Source organism: Limulus polyphemus, unplaced genomic scaffold (assembly GCF_000517525.1).
Source record: "Limulus polyphemus unplaced genomic scaffold, Limulus_polyphemus-2.1.2 Scaffold2300, whole genome shotgun sequence".
Lineage (NCBI taxonomy): Eukaryota > Metazoa > Arthropoda > Merostomata > Xiphosura > Limulidae > Limulus > Limulus polyphemus.
In genome coordinates this window covers 51,042-64,041 of record NW_013667910.1, presented here as the reverse complement: position 1 = coordinate 64,041, position 13,000 = coordinate 51,042, and the positions used below count along the sequence as shown (strand labels likewise).

At 33.1% G+C, this 13,000-nt stretch overlaps 1 protein-coding gene across 1 annotated transcript in view; it reads right to left on the bottom strand.

The window, feature by feature from the left end:
- The window catches only part of LOC106466556 (neuroblastoma-amplified sequence-like), a 159,397-nt gene that overhangs the window by 107,353 nt on the left and 39,044 nt on the right, over nucleotides 1-13,000 (bottom strand). Inside the window, exons 11-13 of the mRNA XM_022394589.1 lie at nucleotides 7,342-7,516; nucleotides 5,810-5,913; nucleotides 5,481-5,601 (exon numbers count right to left, since the gene is read on the bottom strand). Of these exons, the coding sequence (XP_022250297.1) occupies nucleotides 5,481-5,601; nucleotides 5,810-5,913; nucleotides 7,342-7,516 (400 nt within the window). The remainder of the gene's footprint in view (nucleotides 1-5,480; nucleotides 5,602-5,809; nucleotides 5,914-7,341; nucleotides 7,517-13,000) is intronic.

Genomic DNA, 13,000 nt, shown 5'->3' with positions numbered 1-13,000 from the left:
TATTATTTATGATTGTAACTTTATACACAATGCCAAAATACTATAATTATGTTTTATCCTATCATTAACTTCTAATCTTTTAAAGTATGCTTCTGTAGACACAATAAAATCCTCTTCACTGAAAAATTTAAGCCTAGCCTTAATATTTATATTTGCTTAGGTAACACACACTCATTTGATAAGTTAAGAACTTTAGGATTCGACAGTAATTTACTATACGTATCTTTCACGGCTTGAATCTCATTATCAGGTTTACATTTTACACTTTCCTTTTTTTAATTAAGTTATTTAGTTTATTTATCAGTTTCACCTTGTTATTGATTTTTAACTTTTCACTACTTAACCAACTATACGAATCCATCCCGTCCCACAATTGTAAATGCAAGTCGTACAGTTTAGCTGCTGTTAATGCAATATCTAGTCTCCTTTTTTTTTAATCATAGTTCTAAGAATTTTGCCGTTAGTTTATTGTATGATAACTTTTACCTTCTTACTTTATAGATTGCATTTAACTTTAATACTGTTTGGAACTACCTTGCAACTCATACACTCAACCAAAATGTTCAATTGAGTTAGTTTTATTCGATGTTGACTTCTGAGCTTGTTAAACTCACGGTTCAAGTCTTGAGTAGCTTCAGGCATCCTAACTGTATAAGTCGTAGATGATATACAAGCCACAATTGTTGTGCTCCCCCGAAACATGAACATACAGCTGATAACCTCCAAACAGTTTCCCAGCACTAACAATTCTTTGGGGTTACCTTTTTGTTAACTTGAAACTTTAAATCCGATTATACATCTGGATTAAATACGTTCAAGCTTTATGTCTTCTGAAAAATGGCGGTAGTAATAGAATCAAGTTGGCGCTGTTGTTTAAAAGAGGTTTTAAATGGTGCGTAACACAGAATTTAGTTAGTGCATTGAGCTTTATGTAATTCGGATGAAACCCTTCGAATTGCTAGCACAGTTTTCAATCTACAATCCGAAACATCTAGAAATGTTCCAACCCAAATGGCATATGTAGTAATAACATTTCAGGTTAACTGATTAAACGTAAAGATATGGTACTACCCAAAAAAAATTATCTGTCATTTCCTCATTTGAATAATTTATCTACTTTACATTTCTAAATAACTTGATTTTGTTTGTTTGTAGTTAAGCACAAAGCTACACAATGGGCTGTCTGTGCTCTGCCCACCACGAGTATCAAAACCCGGACTCTAGCGTTGTAAGTCCGCAGAAATACCGCTGAGCCACCTAAAGAACTTGAGAAATATACGTTTATAATATTGTCTTTTTACTCATCAAAAAGTTGAGGTTTATATTTTAACTTTAGGTAAGTTTGTTTATTTATTTTGAATTTCGTGCAAAGTTACACGAGGGCTATGTGCGCCAACCGTCCCTAATTTAGCAGTGTAAGACTAGAGGGAAGGCTACTAGTCATCACCACCCACCGCCAACTCTTGGGCTACTCTTTACCAACTAATAGTGGGATTGACCGTCACATTATATATATATACCATAAGATGTATTTACGTTACTCCTACCTGATTAACAGATAGTTTTTACTAACCATAAAACTACACAATGGACTTTCTGTGCGATACCTACCTCGGAATCGAACATCGAATTTTAGAATTTTAAGCCATTAGGATTACTGCTAAGCCAACGGAAAGCACTGGTTAACAGTTTAAATCTTACGATCATGTTCATTTGAATTATTGCCGAATTATAATAAGAAATAAAATGATCCTACTTAAACTGAAACATACATTCAAATATAGCGATTTATCTCTCCTTTTTCATTTTAAACTTTTAAACAGAGTTTTTATTTTATATTGAGAAATGTAGATGTTTTACTTGTCAGAGTTTGTGTTTCTATATAACTGTTTTGTGTGAAAACGTCATATCGTTATGTAAGCTATGTCATTAAAAAAATTACAAAGACCATCCATGCATAACCCTAGTTTTCCATCGGTAGATATCCAACACACATATATATGTTTAAAAGTAGTTAAGTATATATAGGATTTTTTGTCGTCGTTAAAAGCTTCTACTTTAGTTTCAACAGTCATTTTAAAGCTACATAATATATAATTATGTGGTGTATAGAGGTCACTAAGGCTTCAGTAAGAGCGCTTGTGAAAATACATATGGTTTTTTACCCATAAAAAGATAATAACTTCGCGTGTGACAAATTACGAAAACACAAATTTGACGAACTGATATTTTAAATGTTCGTTATCTTAAACTTAACAACGTAATAAATAAGGCTGATACTTAAGGCCTAACAGCTAACCCTGAACAACAAGAATGTTAATTTCGCTTTAATTCAACAGATACAAGTACATTTCTTTGAGTCACATTTAATCTCAAATATTTTTTCTATTGGTGTTTTTATGAATCGAGGCATAGTAACTTACTATATATTTTATCATTTCTCTATCGTAAAAAACGATATATTTTTGTTTAATAATTTGTTAAACTTGTAATATCGTAAGCTACGAAACAGGTTTCTCCCTTTATACATAATGAATGAAATATCAATATAATTTTACTTCAGTGTCGAGTGAGTTTTTACTGTGGTAAACTTCTGAATTTTTTTATACTACTCGAAAATTCTTCTTGAAAAGATGTCTAAAAGTATGGGATGAAAGAATAAACGCTAATTGTATACTCAACTAAAAATACGGGTATAGTTTCAACAGGATTGCTGCTACAGACACAATCGACACTGTAACACATAATTGCTGAATGTTACCATATTACTATTAATTATTAATGATAATACTGTAGCAAATACGGCTTTCCAGCATTCATCGGACAAAATTCTGTGAGACTGCATATGACTGGGCACTTGCAGCCTAAACAGCACTTTAAGCGATACATGATCCAAACAGCAAGATTAAAGCATAGCTGTCAATGATCTTAAACTGACAGGAGAGATATAACAACCAGTCTGTAAAACCCGCTGCCTACAAGGCTACTTTTAAACGAATAGTGAGATTGACTGTCATTTTTATAACGAGCTTACAGAGTGTTTAGAGGCGTATCGTAAGATCGAACCTTCGACTTTCTGATTCACAGTCCGACACGCTAATCATTAACTCGGCTTTACATGAACCAGTTGCATCTGAACTTCAAATATTGATACTCAGTTTGATATCGGAAGATATAAAAATGTTACACAAACAGGAAATAACGAAAAAGTGAAAACCCACGCGCACCTAAGGTACTCGAACGAGAGACAGTGTGCATGTACTGCGCATTATTCTATGGTATTTGACCGAAGTTCACACTTCTGTCATGATTTAAGTTTACGGTATGTGTTTGAATGATTTTATCTCTCATATAAAAAGTAACATCATTTATTGCTTAACAAAACCATAAAAAAATTCAGTTCTTAGTTATTGTGAGTAAGCGTGTTTGAAAGCCATAGAGCTTAATTCTTGTTTTTAAATTTAAAACCTAGTTTAAAACATGTAAGAATGGAATAACAACCGACCTGTAGTTCAAAAAAAGAAAGCACAAAACTGAATTCGACTCCTGTAAAGTATTCTAACTGGGATTGGAATATTATACCATGATATGAGATTATACAGATGTAATTTAGATATCAGAAACACGGACTAAACAATGGAAGATAAAGCTAAATTAGGAACATTTTCGATCATTTATTTCATAGTTTTACTCTAATTAAGCTATAAGCATTTTGCTATGCTCAGGCAGAACTTTCTGCTGGCAGATAGCGATTGTTCTGCGTGGTCATTTTCTCATTTCACAGAAAAACATACGCTATATACAGAGATTTTGTAGGTTCTGACTAAGTAGCTGAAAGACTGGAGCTTTTTAAAAGAAGTAAAATTTGGTTGCAAATATCTAAAAATTGCATAATTTAATGTTTGTCACGAACAGTATGAATTTAAACAAGAACGAAATATAAGTAAAATTACGACACTTATGATATACAACATTGTTTATTGACAAAAAGGGGACATGGATAAATGTTTCGGAATTCTATCAGATTCCATCTTTAGTATCTAAAGCAGAATAAAATGAATTTACATAAGTCTTTACACATTGTCCTGTTTTATTTGTTTAATTATCATTATATTTAGCAACTGTACTTTAATCATGGGGAGAAACTACAGCAAGAAAACACAACACAAAAAAGGTAAAATCAGTAATACAAACATATTAAAAAATGTATAATTTAAACGAAGACTGCATGTTGTTCAGTGTTGGAGAGTAAGAATTCACATTTCCTGTTCAATATTGTTTTAGCCTTAAAAAGATCTTATAATTTGATTTAGTATTTCATCATTTTAGGGTGTGAAATTTTAATTGAAAGTGTTTTGAATAACATTAAAAATATTTCCTTTGATATTTTGAGTTAAATTTTTTTAATTGCTGATTAGAAAGTTGCACTTTATATATCCAGTCAGTTTCAACTTGAATTGTATTCTTTAACACATTTCTTTTGACACTATTTTGTTGATTGCACTAGTCATCCCCTTTGACAGTGAATCACAAAAAGGAAAAAAAACTTATAAAGATTTACTGATGACCTAGGATCTCACTTTTTAAAATGGCATCAGCATTCTCTTTGTCAGTCTACTTAGCATGATTTTTGCTTATAGAATTCTTCATTGAGAAAAATTTATATCTAATGTTCTTTTCAAAAAATAACAAGATGAAGTATAATTTTCCAACAATTTTATATCTGTCAAATTAAATTAGAATTACAGTGAGGATTTTTTAACATTGTATTCTTTTTTATTTCAGCACTATATATATGAAATTACTATTTTTTTCAATAGCATTTGTAAAGCACTCTTAGTGGTTAATCCAACTTTTTGTTTGTTCTTATTACAGAGTTCCCAAACTTATCTAAACAACCAATTCAAGGACCTTTTCCTATAAATTCAAGAATCCAGCAAGTGTGAAAGTGGGCAAAGTAAATAAGAAAGAGAATGCAGAACAAGGACTGCTAAGAAGAGCAAAAATGAGGGAGCCTGACAAGGTTACTATCTAATGCTTTATTTAATTAATACTACTACTTTCCAGGCACAGAATCAGAAGTCTCTGGTGGTTGGACAATTTTGAAAAATATTTTCAGGCTTGATATAATACTAGTATCATAATAATGTACATGCATTTAGTTGCTCTTCAGTTCAGTCATTTTTACATCAAGTATTTACTCCACTTTTTAGAGTGTCACTTTCTTGTCCTTTGCATTTTGACAAAGATTGTTGGACTTAGTTATAAGGGTCAACTTCCCAGTGGTCTCAGTCTTTAGGACCAGCTTGTCAGCAGATATCACAAGAGCATCACTATCATCTTGAAGCCTTCTTTTCTTGGTTTTGAGGTCATCTATTCCATCAAGCAGGGTCTTCCTTTTTTTGGCTTTTCTCCTCCTCTTGGTTTTGTCATTTCTGTTCATCCAGAAGCACAATTATCTCTGTCTTGTTTATGATTACCTTTTCAATACCCCTATTACTCCTAGGTGATCACAGATGCATCTCTGAGCAATGTAGGTTCCATCTTTCATGTTCTCTACTTCAATTTGTCTACTAAGTGAAAATCCTCTTTCAATTGAACCTTGCCCATGTGACAGTAACAACAGTTGACAGCGTAACTGCCACAGCTTTTCAAACTATTTGTCCTTCAACATTAATCCATACAGCAGGGTGTCCACTCTGTCAATGATAGGATCAAAATCAGAAAACACAGAATGGTTGCTCTCCACAATTTCATCAATAAATTGTGAATACTGATGAATGATACCATCACAATTCTCCTAACTGACCTGGTCCACAAGGTAACTGAGAGCCTTTTTCAGCTTTCTGGTGCATTGTTCCTTTGCTTTGGAGTCTAACATCTTGCAGGGATCCAGGAATGAAAGATTGAACACTAGGGAATATTTCAAAGGTAACTTCTGCAGTAACTTCTTAACAATGGCCAGCAAACATTTTTTTGATAGTTATTCTGAACTTAGAACACTCTGCTGCTCAACTTTCTTCTCTGCAGCCTAATCCTTCATGATTCTCTCTTCAACATATCCAAAGTCAATTTTTGTATAATCAAGGTGATGAGATGTTTTATCCATTTAGAAGTTTGTCAACAGACTTGACTTCCTTCATTAAGTCTGGCTTCATAAGCATGCTCATCTGACTGGTACTGATTTAGAAAGGGTATCTTCCTTGCTCAGTGACAGGATGAAATTTAGTATTAGAGTCACAAGTGGATCCTTGGTGGCTTTTCTGATGACTTCAAAGGATTTTGCACCTGGATTTGGATATTTCTTCTCTTCAACTGCTTTTACATGTATTGTAACGTTGAGCAAGACCTCCAAAGCCCTTTTCAGCACTGGTCTGTTTTCTACCCATCTTGTTCAGCAGAATTTCAGTAGTATGGGGGGGGGGGATTGTGTGATCCAAAGCTTTCAAATAATCTACCTGATAAGCAGAACTGTCCTTCATTTGCTGGTGTAATGCATGGAGCAAACTGTCAACCTGCCACTCTGACTCAGTTACTTCCACTCTATTCTGTAGTGCACCGTAAATCACAGCTGCCAGTGTTGATGAGATGTACACCATGGTCATTACAAAGGGACTGCTCAACTTTTGACTAAAATAATCAGTTAACATTTGGTCCATCCACAGAAATCTGTAACATATTGGGTTTTGGTAGTGCATCAGTGCACTTTTCATATGTTGTCTTGAGATTCTCAGCCATAGCATGCCCCATAAATTGAGAATCATTGAACCTTGGCACCAAAGTATCTCCATCCCACAGTAGGACATGAAAATCACATTGCTTGGATTGAACTTTAAAATTCAGGCTTTCATTGTTAACAGTTTCTTTGATAGCAACTGCTTGAAATTCAGTGACCCAGTAAATGTACAGATGTAAGTGCTCTTAGTTTCTCCACACTTGAAAGCCCTAGCAATGCTATTATCAGGAAACATTTTTGAGAAGAGATCACCTGAAAATAAAGAGAAAACAACATTACCAAATGTAGGATGATTATAAGATTAGAACAATACATTTAAAACTAATACAGATTACCAGTCACTAATAAACCTTTTTAACTTGAATTTCCCAAAGTAACAAATTACTGAAATAACTTATTTCATAAAATTGTTACTAACCAATAACATCATTATTCAATGTAAAATAACAAAGAAAATATATATTAAAACAGTCAATCTTTACCAAAGCATTCTGCATAGGAGGAACAGAGGAAAGAGAATCACTGTAACATGCAAGCCTACCATTCACATACCAATTTGTTAATATGATTTTAAGAAATAATGGGCATCAATCATTTTAAGACACCATAAAACCTCAACCTTAAGAGTGTCTTCTTTTGCCAGAGGTAAGAGCTTCAAGGAATGTGATGCTCCTCCTGATGGTATGGATGATGGATTCTGTACTGCTTCTGCTACTGGTTTGGCTGCAGCTTCCTGCTTGATTTGCCTGGCTGGAACCATGAAGTCCAGAATTGAGATACCTGTGGAAAAAAAAAATTCTTGTGTGTGAAAAACCTACCAATGTGATATGAACCTATTAACTTGCAGTGTGTGTGTGTGTGTGTGTAAATATAGTTTTATTAAATATATATAATTAAAGACTAGTCACCATGCAAATGTTTTGGAGGTCTGTGGCTTAGATTTACATGTAGCTATATTGACAAGGCTCATTATGATACAAGTCTAAAATTCTAATGTGAGACAGTTACTAGGGCTATCTAATCTCAAACTGAATTAAACTTAATTGAGAATTGAATAATATGTAAATGAGTTTTTCCCTATCCCCCTATATGTAGGGAGATTGCATATATCCAAACACATGGTCAGCAACTAGAAGTAAGAGATAATATGGGCTTCAGCCATTTAAAATATATTGTAGGGCTAGCATCTTTGCACAGTAATGTTGATATGTTTCTTGTTGGTCATGTGAGAAGCTTTGAAAAACATTGCATATTTATGCCTTTCTGTACTGATTACAGCTAGATTTATACATTTATTTTACAGTTCTATGCCTAACTAATATTTTAATGTTAGGCCTGTAGAACAGGCCTAGTGTTAGATCTAGACAAGGCCTATATGTCCACTCTGGCACTAGGCCTCATTCCAAAAATTTTGCAGGTTACCAGACTCACATATTTTTCATTTAAAAAAAGCATTTCAAAACACTTTGGAAATTTCATACAAAATTTAATGAATATAACTGTCTACCTGCAGCTTGATTCTTCACTGCTGTGTGATGTCCGGCTGCCTTTGAATGCTCTCGAACTTGAAACTTTTTTTTTGACAGGCTGCACACCATGCTGAATGAATATCTTTTCATAACCATCCTTCATACTGCTCTTTGTTGAGCCAGGTTTCCTGGAATTTACCCTTCTTAGGCATAATAAGTCATTGAAATGCTCAATTTTGACACTGAACAACACTATGTAAACATTGTCCCCCATTTACATTTTCGATTCAGGTGCCAAATGATAGATGAGAGAACTCACCTAACTGTCAATTCTCACTCTACTAATATTCCATTATATTAATGTTCCCCTAACATGTGTTACATGGTGGGAGACCAAGCAGGGTTGCAGTCATAATTTTCCAAATGTGATTGCCAGAATCTCCAAAAAAATACGTTTTTGCACTCTATGGAGAAAATTCAAGGACTTTCTAGCACCTCTATCATCTTTTCCTAATTTTGAAAGCCTCGATTTTTTTTGTTTTTTGAAATTCAAGTACTTTAAAGGACTGTGGGAACTCTGTTATTAATTCAGCTACAAAAAATAAATGTAATGTTATCATATAAATTAAGATATAAATTATTTCATATAATATATATTTTTCTGTATTGACTTAGTTGAAGTAATACAATACATCCATGTGTCATAACTAGCCTATAGTTCAGCAATGTAAGGTCTGTGACAAAACTTGTTTGTTATGATGACAACCAGAACTGTAAAAATGATTTACAAAATGATTTATTTCAATAATCACACAAAACTTTTCTGTTTTATTTAAAAGTACAACCACTAGATGCTTGACAGTGAATGAAGCCTGATTGCAATGATAAGATTTGTTTTCAAACTTTACAATTTATTTCTTATTTATAGAGAATGTTGTTGTTATTGTCTTCGTTCAAAGCAACATAATGGATTTTAGTGTTGCAAAGCTTAAAGTTCTGTCCACCAGTGTATTAAGTGACTTTTCCTATATGTGGTCATTAAAAACATCTAGAGGGCACAAAAGGGCACGAAAATTGTACATATAACCCTAAGCAACAGGCGATGTTGAGTGTCTTTAAGTTTGTAGCAAAGAAATAGAATCCTAAATTATGGCTAGTTAAAATAAAATACAGAATAAAACTAGTAATATTTCTGTTCTTAAGTGTCAAAGTGGAGCCAAAAGTTAAGTACTGTTGAAAAACCTTATCTTTTCTTTACTCAACCAGAATACACAAAACCTAGGGGAACAAAAACCACAGACAGAAAAGAGTAAATTAACAGGACTTCTGTACAGTTTATCAAGCTGGTCATTAAGAGTCAATTAAAATCTACTCTTACAAGCAAGAAAAAAATTATAGATTTGCTTTCACAAAACAAAAAAATAAGAGGAATACTTAATCAATACTAAGGTCATCAATTTAAAATAAATTCATATTGAGTTAGAATACCACTCAAAAGATTATGGTATTCCTAAACACATAATTTAGGTAGTTTTTGCAGATAGCAGGAGGTTCTTTCAGGAAATGTATTGCACAGTAAATGTGAATTTTGAATTTGAATAAGTTTAAACAAGAAAGAGGTTAAACATATTTTAACAAAGTGAAAATCAATCTTTATTACTTGCAGAAGGGTGGATTGGCATTAAAGAACCAGCCCGGGCAATATCACATGATGTATACTGACTAAACAATTAAAATCTAAAATAAATTTCAAAGAATGCCTCAAATGTATCAGCACACTGGGCAAATGCCTGGTGTCCTGGTGGGCTACTTTGCCCCTGCACTTGCAAAACAACAAAGTACAAGTGAACTTACAAAGGGCAGAACTACACTGGTGAACCACAGATTAGCCTCGTGGTTAATTCAAAATCTATATGTCCCTAACTAAGAGATCATAGCATTATGTACAGAGTTCTATAACATTTTTTCTCTCATGATGCATGTACAATATATATCACTATAGCATTCCAACAGAAATATGAGCCATGATATATCTTTAAGGAATCACCCAATTCACCAGTGGAAAATATCACTGTCCACCTTTATATAGTGTACTATATATTAATGCAATCTTTTCCAACAGAAGGCACAGGTGACACCACGGGAGAATGACCTAGAACAATATGTAGCTGGAGTAAAAAGAACATAGTCACATTCCTTGATACTGTTCTATTCTTAAAACTATACACACATAGATGTGTATGTGTGAAAAATGATTGAACTTGAAATATTCATCTTACTGACTAAACAAAAAAGATATGAAATATTAAGCAAGCATCTGCATACTACATGATTATAGCTTTCCAATGCCAATGATTTCTAACACAAAGGATATTATTACAAGTGATCTAAACAGTATTGTAAACAAATATTACTTAATGTACCAAAACAAGAGTACAGTATTAAAGAAAAATTTAATTGACTGTCAACATAAATATTTTTCTTAATTCTTAACCTTAAAATTATTAGTTTGGTGTAAAGAAACTGCATGATTTGGTGGTAACTTTTAACAAGAGAAAATATGCTAAATCAATTTCCTATATAAAACTTTGCACAAGTTTAGGGTTCAGTCTCTTGCTTCAAAAAAACATATTGAAACTCCCAAAATGTTGTTTTGGCACTGATTAAAAGCCTTCCCAAAGCAAGTCTACTTTTGATCTTGATTTAAACTGTAACAAAAGTTTTCAACATGTTCATGATACTGCATACTTAGTACAAACAACAATAAATGTTATTCAACTATTTTTGTGACACTTGTTGGTTAAAGTCTGATCAGTCTCTCAATCACTAAACAATCTAAGACAATATGAAAAACAAAGAATCTTGTTCTTATTATTACTTCAGATTAACAAATTTCCTGTCCACATTTGATTGGATTCTAACATTTTTGGATAACCTCTTATTCTCATAACATTGTTACGACAGCGGAAGTCACGTGACGCTGGTAACACGTAATGAGTATCTAGAAAGATTGAGGAACTTGTCAAACATCCTAGTGGTTGCTAGAATGGCGCTCTTATAGTATATTAGCCGGTAAATAAAGTGACAACAACATTGTATAGCAGATAGAAACTGAAGATATAGACGGACAATTGAGTCGAGCGCGGTAGTAAGTAAAGTGCATGAATCGTTCGTTGTAAATTATAGCATGTTTAAGTTAAGGTGACTGTGGAAATTAAGTGTATTGTAAAGTTGAATTGAGAAAGAATAAACTAGTATTATTTGAGAAAGGACTTGTATTGCTGAAGTTCTTTGAAAGTCATTTTTACGAGTAATTAACAAACGACCAGAGACGTAACAATATTTAACAGGATTCCCATCATGATGACGTCCATAATGTTTGCCTTTCATGCGTATATCACAAACTTCTAACTTTACACTTACAACTGGTATTAGGATAAACATGACTTTTGACTTTTTTTTTTGTATATTGACTACCTTTTCACTGAAAATAGGTCTTCTACAGACAAATTACTTCCTAAAATGTAATGGACTTTTACTAAAATATTGACACAAGTAGAAGGGAAGAACTCATTTTCAAATGATGATTTCTCTGCAAGAAGTGAAGTAATGAACACAAAAGTTAAAAAGCAGTAATATTAAGTTATTGTTGATTTTAGTTGGTTTGTTTTGTTGGATTTTACACAAAGCTACATCAGAGTATTCCCTGCAAGCCATCCACAATTTTGAAGTGATACACTAAAGAGAAGGCAGCTGGTCAACACCAGCTAGCACTAGTTCTTTGACTACTCTTGTCAGATCAATTAGTGGGGTTTGACCACCACATTTATAATGTACTCATGACTCCAGTGTGGAATGTAATTATGTTTCTTTTTGCAGTAACGGGACCTGAACCACAGACTCTTAGCTTCATAGTCTGGCATGCTAACTGCTAGTCTGCAGTCCATGCAGGCAATTTTACTGCTTCCCAGATGGACTTGGAGCTATTAAAAACACATATCAAACTTGTAAACCAGGAATATATGAAATTAATGCAAACATTCATATAATGCACGAAACTTGCCAAATGTAGCCAATCCAACTTTAGTTTATTTCAAACAATGAACTCCAATAACAGATTATGAATACTGTGCATTAAAATGCATTTCTTTTTAAAAGAAAACTAGACAACCCGTGACCCGTTGGGTCACCCACTATTCAGAGGTTATGAAGAATTCAAGCTAATTTCAATATTGCACCGAAATGAAGGTTTATTTTGAGATAATTTAATAAAATATTTCAATCCATTCATATTATTCATAATTCAAGAAAATATATTTGATTGCTGATCGGGAGTAAAAGTAATTACCATTTCATTTTTCAAAAAGTGAAGTCAGAGTTTTCAGGTATTGTGATGAATTAGTTTATTATGTTGTGGTCTTTCCTCTTAAACCTTCTACAAATAAGAAACAGTAACACTTCGATATACCTACCATAACCAAGCACATTACTGAGAAATTCTTCAAGATCTTGTTTTTGTCATCTTACGCCTTTTAATGAAGATGGGAACACTGACAGGGAAATAAATTTGAACAAAGAAGTTTTGCAAAGAGCGTAAATGGTAGTGTGATGTAAAATTAACTCATGCTAGAAATTTTCATAAAAGTGACCAGAAAAACGGCACTAACTTGGTAACCCGTGGCCCAATGAAGTTTCGTAAAGAGTGCGAACAATAGTTTGAATGATTTTTTGACTGAGAAAATAAGCAAACAAACAATCTCAGAGTTTTAGTAGTATATAGATAGATAGATAGATA